At 37.6% G+C, this 12,823-nt stretch overlaps 1 protein-coding gene across 1 annotated transcript; it reads left to right on the forward strand.

Annotated features, from left to right (window-relative positions):
• Positions 1 to 469: 469 nt before the first annotated feature.
• On the forward strand, positions 470 to 3,807 carry LOC131154753 (receptor-like protein kinase FERONIA). The gene has a single exon (XM_058107535.1). The coding sequence runs from the start codon at positions 918 to 920 to the stop codon at positions 3,591 to 3,593; it is 2,676 nt and encodes an 891-aa protein (XP_057963518.1). The 5' UTR covers positions 470 to 917; the 3' UTR covers positions 3,594 to 3,807.
• Positions 3,808 to 12,823: the final 9,016 nt, after the last annotated feature.

Consider the following 12,823-nt stretch of genomic DNA (forward strand, 5'->3'; position numbering starts at 1 on the left):
TAAACTTAATTGCTAAATTAAATAAAAAAGTGATAAGATCACTTTATTAAGAGTATAATTTAACTTTTTTCATATACTTCTAACAGCTGGCTGTCATAACTTTGATTTTATTAATAAAATTAAATCTCATTATTTTTTATTATTATTTAAAATTTAAGGAGTGTTGTTGCATTTGATCCTAACTTAAGAATAAATTTTATTCAAAATTTTACTAATTATATATATATATATATATGAATAACTAAATTTACTTATTTATTCAACACTTACTGATAAGCATTTTTAGAGGATCCTAACTCTATGTTTAGAGTATTTGACTAAGTTTAAACTTGTATAAATTTAAATAAGCCTTAATGTACAAATTATCCTGAACTCCTTGTAAATTCACATGCTCCTAAAATAGAAAAAAAAAAAGGTTCACTCTCAACGTAACCAAAGTATATTCCCAAATGTTTGTCTGTAGTCACCCACTTGGATTGTCAATTTTAGAATGTATTTTACGGTTTCAGGAAAAAAAGAAAATTCAATGATATGGACAGACATTTGTAGCCCACACGGACTGTATAGTTTCTCCAAGAACGACAGCGAACCCTCGGCCAAACGTGTGGCCCAGGCATTAAGGTTTAGGTCCAATATGTTTTGTCCCTCAGCGAGGGGAATCCAGTCGCAAGACTCCCGAGGCGAAGACCCTTCCCGAGTCTTCCTATGGAGCCAATATGTTGTCTAATCCAGTCGGAAGACTCCCACGGCGGGGACCCTTCTCAAGTCTTCCTATGGAGCCAAGTTCCCAACGTGACACTCTCTCCGCCCCGCGCCTACAAGAGCGACTCGGCCACTCACCATGAGCCAGCCCTGCAGTAATCCTAACTAATTATTTCATATTCTCTTCCTCTGCATTCATCCCATCCCAAATAATAATGATCAAAAACACCAAAGCCACACGCTTCATGACCCAACCCTCCATCCTCAACCCTTTGCTCCGCCTCACGGCCTCCCTTCTCTTCCTTGCCATCTCCAATGGTTCTTCTCATGACTACGTCCCCAAAGATCCAATCCTTCTCGACTGTGGCTCATCCGAATCCTCAGTCGAGCATGGACGGCAATGGATTGGGGACGAAGGTGTGGGCTCCCGATTTGGTCCCTTTGAAAAGCATGACGGCACCGTCTCCAAACCCTCGAAACAGAGCTCTCAAGGAACCGCCGTTGATGCCGTCCCTTACATGACTGCACGGATCTCTCGTTCCCCATTCACCTACTCATTTTCGCTGAGCTCTGGCGGCCAAAAGTTCATCCGCCTTCACTTCTACCTATCTTCATCGTCCGGTTCCGATGCCTCCTATCCTTTCTTCTCTGTTAAAGCCGGCCCCTACACTCTTCTTAACAACTTCACTGCAACCCCTCCTGTTGATTCTTCCTACCAGCAGTCATTCTTCAGAGAATTCTGCCTCAACGTTCCGGAGAACCAGAAGGTCCTTAATATAACCTTTTCTCCGGTACCTGCGACTGCAAGCGCCGCTTTAAATGTTACTACATATGCCTTCATCAGTGGAATTGAGATCGTATCCATGCCCACAAACCTCTACTACACACAAGCAGGAGATAAAGGGCCCTGTTTCGTTGGGCAACAGAAAGAATTTATAATAGACAATAGTACAGCCCTGGAGGGAGTTTATCGATTAAATGTGGGTGGGATACCAATCACACCAGTAAACGACTCTGGCTTGTTTCGCAGTTGGTCTGATGATCATTTCTTCATAGTATCTCCAAGTGTGATCCCTCCTTATGGTTCTACGATTAGCTATTCAGAATCACTTCCAGAATATGTTGCACCGCCAGAAGTCTACGAGACAGCTCGAACAATGGGATCAAATAATCAAGAGAACACCAAGAGCAATTTGACATGGGAATTACCGGTGGATTCAGGGTTCTCGTATCTGGTCAGGCTCCACTTCTGCGAGTACCAACCGGAGGTTAAAGTAGCTGGGGACAGGCCGTTCATTATCTACATGGACAATCAGACGGCCGATGATTCTGCTGATGTCATAACCTGGAGCCACGGGAATGGCATCCCAGTGTACAAGGACTACATTTTGATGATAGGGAAAGAGAGAAACGGAGGAAAACATAACCTCTCTCTGGCTCTACATCCCAACGTTGATGCGGGTGGATACGTTAATGTGATACTAAACGGGTTGGAAATGTTTAAATTGAATGATTCTCGTGGCAATCTCGCGGGACCAAACCCTAATATTTCTCTCCCTTCCCATGAACCAAATAATTCATGGCCACTGCCGCGGGAAAAGGATTCAAGGAGCAAGAAAACTTTGTTCTTTGTCATTGGAGGAAGTGTGATAGGTGGATTCATGCTATTCTCTATTTTATGCGCCTATCATAGATCCTTATGGTGGCGGCAAAAGAAAGACGAATTACAGTCAACTGCAAGAAAGACTTCAGCATTGCCAGAAAAACTATGCCGTCATTTTTCACTTGCAGAGCTTCGAAGCGCCACAAATGACTTCGATGATGCTTTCATCATTGGTGTTGGAGGATTCGGTAAGGTGTACAAAGGATGCATGGATGGTCTGAAGCTTGTTGCAATCAAACGGTTAAGTCGGGGCTCTCGGCAGGGGGCGCATGAGTTTGCAACTGAGATTCAAACGCTATCCCAGCTCCGCCACCTTCATCTTGTCTCTCTAATTGGTTATTGCGACGAAGGCAAAGAGATGATCCTTGTGTATGACTATATGATCAATGGGACACTTTGCAATCATCTTTACGAAACAGAAAATGCTCCTCTCCAATGGAAGCAGAGGCTTAACATCTGTATTGGAGCTGCTCGAGGACTCCACTACCTTCATACAGGCACAACTCGCATGATCATTCATCGAGACGTGAAGAGTACCAACATTTTGTTGGATGAGAATTGGGTTGCCAAGGTTTCAGATTTCGGGTTATCCAAAATAGGTCCAACTAGCTTAGCGAGTACAGCGATCAGTACGGTGGTGAAGGGCACGCTGGGGTATTTGGATCCTGAGTACATTCGTCGCATGCATTTAACAGAGAAATCTGATGTCTACTCATTTGGTGTTGTGTTATTTGAAGTTCTCTGTGCGAGAAAAGCAGTGAACCGCAAGTTGGCAGAGGGTCAGGTAAATTTGGCGAGTTGGGCCAAGGAATGCATCCTTTATGGAACTCTTCACCAAAACATTGATCCATATTTGATGGGAAAGATAACACCGTCGTGTTTTAAAAAATTTGTAGAGATTGCAGACAGTTGCCTAGATGATTCTGGAATTGAGCGGCCCACGATGGGGGATGTAGTGGGAAGCTTGGAATTCGCATTGCAATTGCAAGAGAGCGAGGAGACTCCAGAGTACTCGAAGGAGGATGCTCATTATGACCTAAAAATTGACCAGGCGGTGGCATCTCATGTGGGCGTTGTTTCCTATGTGAATGCATTGGACTCTAGTCATAGTGAGCTTACCCTCTCTAGTGCTAGTACTATTAGTGGGTTGAGCTGTCATCGTAATTTTGATTTTGACTGCATCATCTCATCATCTGAGGAAGCATCATTAATCAGTCACCACAAATAGGGATAATGAACAACACACACACATATAGTATATACATTTATCAATCGCCAAAGTAGACTTTATAAAGTTTAGTAGATTATCGAGCTTGATTGCTTTTTCACAGGTGTGCAGTCCAAATAGCCAGTATGTATTTAATTATTTTGGGTTTGGCCTCTCATGAGCATAATTGTTGCTCTTGGGGAGCGTATGAGATTAACATAAGATGTTTCTGTCATTTGTTAGAGGCTAAGGTTGTGTGAATTAAGATACTTGTAGGCTTCAAATGGAAACTCTTCCACCAATCATCCACCAAATGCCGCAAGTTCAAGAGTTTCAAAATCATTTCTTGTTGGAAGCTTAAGAATATCTTCTTAGTGGCAAACACTCTTTGGAAATCGCTATTGGAGGTAGAAACAAAGAAAATTTTTTCAAGAAACTAAAGAGAGTGAAGCCCACTTCTATAGTTTCCATTTTCATCCCCTTAGATGTAATTCAATGGTTAATTAAACAAATGTCGCATCATAGAACAAATCAATTGATTTAGAAGATTTGTTGCTCACAAGTTAAGAAATGAAAAAAAATCTTATGAGAACATATTCATGATGAAGGAACATGTGAAATTGAATTAAAAAAAGACAGGAACCTTCATGACAATAGTCAAAGAGAGCATAGAAGGAAAAAAGAAAAAAGAGAAGGAATTTGTTAAAGGTAGACCATTGAGAGACTTGATCATTACCCTAGAAAACTAAAGGAGTTACACTACAAAAAATAAGACTTTTAGTGACCGTTTAAAATAGACACTAATAATAGAAAACCATCACGATTAATTTTTAGTGACACTTACAAATGGATGACTATAACAATCGTCTCAAAACTGTTACTAATAATGGACTATTAGTTACGGAGATGGACCGTCACTAATAGTGTAATGTCGTCACTATAATTGACACTACTTTTGGGCTAAAAAATCATCACCAAAAACTCATTATTAGTAACGGTTTCTAAATTGTCACTGTTGTTAACTTTCAGTGATGGTTTTTGAACCGTCATGATTGGCCTACTTTTAGTGATGGTTAAGCAACCTTCAATATTGTCCACTTTTAGTGACGATTCTAGAGCCATGACTACTACCAGACTTTTAGTGACGGTTCTCAAACCGTCACTAAAAGTTAATTTTTTTTTTAAAAAAATTATGCATTCCTCTGAGAACCTTATAATTAAATTTCATCACACATCATAATGAACTATAATTATAAATTAATTTTTGTAATTGTTAAGAAAATGAAAATATGTATACATAAAAAATTTTATAATTTACATAAATACCATATATACATGATATGTCCACATAAAAAATAAAAATAAACTGCATCATTATCATCATGGTCAGCGTCGTCCTTATCATCATTCGACTGATTGCAGACTCTACAAAATAATAATTATGTAACAAATTAGTATAATTTTTTTAATACTCTTTAAGTATAAATGTTTTGATAGTAAGAATGATTATACATAGTTAAATAACAAATGATACAATTTTAAATACCTAACTTTGTTTACTACATGCGACTTTAAGTTTCAACTGGGGAGGAGTTTTTGGGCACCGTTAGCTTTGACACATCCATCTCAATGTCATAGACGTGTTGGAACTGATTCCACTCAGTTCGGATCTCATATGCTCAATTTGGAGACCTGAGTGCTGAAATCAACTAAGTATATATCTAAGACATGTATTCTAAGTTTGATTCTATGCGCCTAATTTTCAGTTGGGGAAGAGTTTTTTTGGTACAATCAGCTCTGACACATCCACCTCAATGTTACAGATGTGTCGGGACTAGCCCTACTCAGTTTGGACCTCATATGCCCGATCTGGACACCTAAATTCTGAAATCAACTAAGTATATATCTGTGGCATGTATTGTAAGTTTACTTCTAAGTGCCTACTTTTCAGTTAGGGAGGAGTTTTTGGATACCGTAAGCTCGAAAAAGTCCATCTCAATGTCATGGATGTGTTGGAACTAACCATACTCAGTTTGGACCTGTTATGCCCAACTTAAACACCTGAGTTCTGAAATCATCTAAGTATATATATCTAAGACATGTATTCTAAGTTTGCTTCTAAACACCTAATTTTTAGCTGGGGAAGAGTTTTTGGGTATTGTAACTTTAGCATGTCCACCGTAATATCATAGATGTGTCAGAGATGATCCCACTTAATTTGGACCTCGTATGCTAGATTTGGATACCTAAGTTACGAATTATTATGCTAGATTTGGATACCTGAGTTATGAAATTAACTAAGTATATATTTAAGGCATGTATTCATACAAGTTATAATTGCAGAAAATTAAAGAGATTAAGGGAAAGAAGAACACGCAAATTTTTTACAAGGTTCAACGGCCTGCCTATGTCCTTACTTGAAGCAACTTGCTGTGAGGATTTTCCTTACTCTCTTCGTTCAATAGGTAGGGTTCCCTCTTTTCGTTGGTAGGTGGAGACCCCTCTATATCAAGAACACCCCTTTTGCTAGGCAATGATTCTATCCCCATTACAAAAAATAAGGATATTAGTGACGGATCAAAACCGTCACTAATAATCAAAAAACCATTAGTGACGATTTTATAAGTATTAGTGACGGTTTAAAATTAGTTGTCATATCTGCGGTTACTAATACTTATTAGTGATGAATTTGTAAACCATTACTAAAAGTCGATTATTAGTGACGATATCATGCCATGACTATAAGCATACGACCATCACTATAAAAGATACATGTTTTCTGTTAGAATTGGTGTATTCCCAAGAGGGGGGTGAATTGAAATTTTAAAACTTTTGCCTAGGTCAATTCAGATTTCTCAAAAATATTGCACAAACTTAGGATCTTTCTATATAATCACAAGCCCAATCAAATATTAAAACAATTAAACTCCCAAAATTACAAATCAAAAAATGCACTTTGACTCCCATAAAAATGTCAGTACCTACGTCACTCAATTTAGACCTCGTGTGTCTGATTTGGAGACACTTGAATTTTGAAATGAACTTAGTAGTTGAATTATGAAGGTTATTTTGATTATAACTCCCAAAATTAGAAATCAAGAGTAGTTTGGAGGTATCATGAGCTCAAACACATCCATTTCAATTCCACAAGTATGTAGGAACTTACCCTTCTTGATTAATTTGGAGGTCATATGCCTGATTTGGACACTTAAATTCTTAAATGAACTAAGCACTTCAAATATGGAAACTAATTTGGTTGTAAGTGTCTAACTTTCAAATCAAGAAGCTTTTTAGAGTATCGTCAGCTCTTAAATATCCATTCAAACCCCATAAAAATGTTGGAACGAACCCCAGTCAATTTGGACCTTGTATGCTTAACTTGGATACTTGAGTTCTAAAATGAACAAAGTAGTTGAATTGTGTAAGCTAATTTGATTCCAACACTCTTAACTCTAAAACACAAAAGTATTTTTTGAGTATCTTAATCTCGGATACATTCATTTGAACACCACAAATGTGTTGGAACATATCCCGCTTGATTTGGATCATGTGTGCTTGATTTGGATACACTTAAGTTCTGGAGCACACAAAGTACTTAAATTGTAAAACTCATATGGTTCTAAATGTTTAACACTCAAACATGGAATAGTTTTGGGGTACCATGAGATTTGGAAAATCCATTCGGACCCCATGGATGTGTTGGAATTGACCCCCATTCAATTTGGACCTCGTACGCCTGCTTTTGACATACTAGAGTTCTAAAATGAACAAAATACTTAAACTATGAAACTGAATTTGGTCCGAAGTATCTAAATTTCTAAATCAGGAAGGCTTTTGGGTACTGTGAAATCTAGCAGATCCTTCACACCTTGCAGACATGTCAAAATTGACCTCACTCAATTTAGAATTTGTATGCCTGATCTGGACACACTTGATAATTTTCAAAATGAACAAAGTACTTAAATAATGAAACTCAATTTAGTTCTAAGTGTCTAAGTTTCAACCAAGAAGATTTTTGGGATATGGTGAGATCTGATACATCCATTCCAATCATATGGACGTTTTGTAATAGATCTCACTCAATTTGGACCTTATATGCTCGATTTCGACACTTAAGTTTCAAAAAGAACTAAGTAGTTGAAGTGTGAAAGCTAATTTGATTCTAACTCTATAAATTTTAAATGGGAAGAGTTTCAATGTGTTGTTAGGTCCAACACATCAATTGTAATCCCTCAAACATGTAGGAGCTCACACTACTCGATTTTGACCTTATGTATAATTTGGATCCTTGAGTTCCAAAGTCAACTAAAATACTTAACATATAAAATCTAATTTTGTTCTAATTGTCTAACATTCAAATCAAAAGGGTTTTTGGGTTATGTTTAGCTTTGACACATCCATTCCATCCCCCGCAAACGTGTTGAAATTGATCCTGCTCAGTTTGGACCTTGTATACTTGATTTAGACACTTCAATTCTGAAATGAATTTAGTTGAACTGTGAAACCTAATTTGGTTATAAGTATCTGACTTTCAAATCTAGAGGAATTTCGCCGTACTATAAGCTCTAATTACCCCACATATACGCTAAATTGATCCTAGTCAATTTATACCTCATATGCTCAATTTGGACAATTGAGTTTTGAAATGACCTAAGTTTTCTAGTAAATTAATATTCAGTTAGGATTTTAAGTTAAAAAGGAAAATTGAACATAACCTAATTAAAAAAAATAAACTTTGTAAAATTATCTATTTGTGGTGTGGGAGCATGTGGGAACCAAATAATAAAAGATGTGTATTTTTTGTTTTTGTTTTTTCTTCCTACAATTTTAGAAAGTAAAACAGCACATAATCACTTAAAAGTATAAAACTAATGCAAAATTTTATTTTTTTTTCTTTTCAAAACTTTTTAAGATTTCATTAACAATAAATTGAAATTCCAAACTCCTAATTCCACTTCACCATCACAATATTGCCCAACAAAAACAACAACAACAATATATATATATATATATATATATATAGAGTGCAAAATATAAATGCAATCACCAAGAAAATCAATGGCAAAATTGTAAATTAACAACAAAGTACATAAATTCCAAGTTGATCACCACATGTGTTTTCTGAAAAATAGAATCATAAAAATAAAACTTATTGATGGACAACCTTATTGCAAGTGTTTAGAGAAAGAAAGAGAGAGTAGAGATAGAAATTTTAGGTAAGATAGAGAGAGGGTGTAACGACTCGAAGAAAAATGAAATTTAAATGATAAAGAGGAAGGGAAATGGAAACAGTAACAGAAGGAGGAAGTCGACTTCATCGATGACATTGAACTTTGGAAGGAATAACCGAGGGGAAATCATCAGGGCTTTGTTGACGATTACATGGGATTCATCGATGAAGGCTTAAGAGAATTCGTCGACGAAGATTGAATTTCGTCGACGAAGAAATACCGAGAGAGGTTTTGAGCTGGCTGAATTTTGTCGATGAGGATTGAATTTTGTCGACGAAATTAATGAAGGATTCGTCGATGTATGACGTGGCTCATTGACAAATCCAGTTCTATATATATACAAAATCCGGAGTTTACTTTTCAATTAAGAAATCTCTCTCCTCTCTCTCTCCCCTTCGGTCGTCTCGCTCTCTTTCGTCGATTTCGAGTTAAATTTACGCCGGATCGACAATTCGAAGCCACCACGACATTCCTGGGGAAGTTCTCTCTAAATTTGTCGGAGCGAATCATTGGTGAAAGTAAGGTGGAAACCATCCCAAATCCAGGGTAAGACTTTCTACTTAATATTTGGATTTTTGGCAGTTGCAAAAAGTGATATACGCATAGAAATACTAAACTTTAATTTTGAGAAATGTTGTTTCCAGGGTGTTGAGTTGGGAACCCCACGGGTGTGGGGCAGATTTTCTTAGGGGCTTTTCAAGAATCAAATAAGGGGATAAACTAAGCTAGTATTTGATGAAAAATATGTATACTGTTATAGCATTTGGTGTCAGGAAAAATAAATATATTTATATATGATTTATATTTGAAAAAATACTGTTAAAATGATGGTATGTTGAATATGTGTAAAACCTGTTAGTGTGGCATGAGTATAAAATGTTATGAAATACTGTTTTTCTGGAAATGTGATTATGATACAAATATTTATAATGGAAAACCGGCATATGGGCTGAGATTTTTATATGATTTTCCAGTGCACGGGCCGTGTTATGTGTATAATCTGCCAGCGTACGGGCTGAGTTATGGATATATTTTTTCGGCGTACGAGCCGTGCTATAGATGTGATTTGCCAGTGTACGGGCTGTGCTATGATATGATTTGTCGGCGTACGGGCCAAGCTATGGATGTGATTTGCCAGTGTACTGTCTGTACTATGATATGATTTGCCGGTGTACGAGCCGAGCTATGGATATGATTGCCAGCGTACGGGTTGAACTATGATTTGCCAGCGTACGGGCTGAGCTATGATAAAATGTGAAATACCGGCGTACGGGCCGATGATTTTCATGATATACGTATATATGCAAAATAATATGATTGATTTGATAATTAATGATATGAAATATCCGTGTATCACAGTTTCAGTATATGTTATATGATATCAGAACCTGGTTGGCTTGATCTAAGCTAGCACTTGCACTGTACCGTTGCTATGTGTCCATGATTTTCGTGATCATGATATCTGTGTTAACTCCACTGTACGGAGTGATGTGAGATTGGATGGTTGATATGGTTTTCAAGAAGTGTGTGTGATCGCCCTTGGTGTACGGACCAAGTTAGGCAAACCCGTTAGACTTACAGACTATACTTTTGACTTGGCAGTGGTCGGCCAACCATTGTCAGGTCCCACCTTCGGGCCACACAACCCAGTCATGTGGGGGTAATACATGACAACAGCCAGCTAACTTACCAAGAATGTTTTTGTGTTATTATTATTATATGAGATGAGATATGTTTATGAAAATGCAGTATATTCTGCCATGTTTTGATGATATATATATGTTTTCCCAGATTTGACAAAACAGTTATTGAATATGTTATATATGGTATATGTAGAACACGAAATACTCATGTTATCACACACTGATATTAGTTTATTTCCCTTATTGAGAGGTGTCTCACCCCTAAATTTTATAAACATTTCAGGAGCCCCCGATAGGAGAGCGGGAAAAGCCCCGTTGATCTAGTGCTGTTTATCTGCCCTTTTTGAAGGGTAAGTTTTGTAGGGGCAGTTAGATGTTGTGGCAAATGTCCCTAGATCTTATTATTATGATGTATATATGGAAATACAGTGGATATAGTGACTCTGGTATTTATAGTAATGTGATGGTTGTTCTTGTATTTATAATATTGTGATTGTATGTTTCCTACTGCTTAGGCTTCCATTTTGTGTTCTAATATATCCCCGGTACCCACGGGTTCAGGTGGATTAGGATCTGCTGAGTTGGAATATGTGATATTGATTTTATTATTATACTTTGAAAAAAAATGTGGAAAATAAACAGGTCACAGAGGGGGGGGGTCCAGACGTGTCGTAAATGAGTCAGATCATAAACGGGTCACAATCATGTAAACCTTAACCCGCTCATTTAATAAACTGGTAGGTCACATGTTACTTGTTTAAAAAATATAATTTATTTATTTAAAAAAAAATTAAACATTTCATATTAAAAAAAATTGTAGGATGATACGAAGAACGCAACCATACCAAATCATATCAAATCAAGCAGCAGAGAAACCTTAACAAGTTAACCACAATCTCATTCTCCACCCTGTCGGACCCCCACTCACTCCTTTTCATCATCTCGTAAATCCTCATTGCCGATTCCACCCTGTCTGCGCCAAGTGTCATGGTCTGACTATTTTCACACCGTTGTGAAAATGGCCGTACGACGCTAGCTAAAGCACTCTTGTTTAACTAGCCAGCCTATCGTTTACCAACATTCATCCATGAAGCACCTTCATTAGCATTCAATCAAATGACAATGGAAATAGTAAGCATTCATGAAAGTAGTGGCAAGCAAGCAGTAAACATTGAATCTATGCAATTCATTAACAATACATCTGTTGACAATGTATGTTTAGAGAGGGAGGCAAGTAGGCTAAACACGTTGACAATAGCTAATAAGTTTTACAAAGACTGATGAACACTCACCCTCCCCTAAAGAGGTTTTTATGTAATTATCATCCTGACACTAGGAAACATCAAAGTGACCGAAGATTTATACTACCTTATTCCGTTGTGTATGACATGTGCGTCCTCGTTACCCATAGGTTCGGGTTGACTATATTGTTAAATATGTTTTCTTATACGATATATAAGTAGGTCATTACAGTTTGGTATCAAAGCCTAGGATACTAGATTCTGTAAACCTTAGAATGCAGTATTAATAATACCAGAGTATTGGATAAAGGAATTTGAGGTCTGATTTTGTAGTCTACATGCAGGACTTCCGTGGTGGTTTGTGTGATTTTCCTGGGGTGACAATTTCAGGAAATTCTTGTTAAACTATTGTCAGGTTGGGTATCTAGATTGTCGGATTGAACCTTGAATTAAGATCAGGGTGATGAATTAATTAAGAAAATATTATACTAGTTGGGTGATATGTTATGGTGATAGGGTTCTAAGTTATGTTATTTGTTTTTCATGATGGACCCTAGAGGCAGTAGTGCCCATGCTAGTGGAAACGAGGGAGTTGGGCCCTAAAGCGCTGCGGGTAGTGATTCAGATGCAGTTTTGCGCAGCGTGGCACAAGAAGTTATGGCTTAAATTACCAGGAGCTCGAGGGAACAGGGTGGTCCATTGGCAAGCCATGGTAGCTTAATCGAGAAATTCATTAAGATGAATCCTCCAGCTTTCTCAGAAGGAACTAATCCTACATTCGCTGAAAACTGGGTGTAGGAGATTGAGAAAGTGTTTACAGTGCTGCAGTGTATGGAGGAGCAAAGGGTGCTGTTTGCTATCTATAGATTAATTGAAGAGGCCTAGAGATGGTGGATGGTGGTGAAAATCCTAGAGCAGCAGAGGACAGTACCTATGGAGATGACGTGGGAGCGATTAAGGAGAGATTCTTCGATAGGCATTTTCCTGCTTCGTCTAGGGAAGCTAAGATTGAGGAGTTCCTGAATCTGAAGCAACGATCGCAGATAGTGCAGCAGTATGCCGTGAGGTTCATCAAACTATCTCGCTTCGCCCCGTACATTATTTTAGATGAGGTGAAAAAGGTTCGGCAGTTTGAA

The sequence above is a fragment of the Malania oleifera genome, chromosome 1 (genome assembly GCF_029873635.1).
Source record: "Malania oleifera isolate guangnan ecotype guangnan chromosome 1, ASM2987363v1, whole genome shotgun sequence".
NCBI lineage: Eukaryota > Viridiplantae > Streptophyta > Magnoliopsida > Santalales > Ximeniaceae > Malania > Malania oleifera.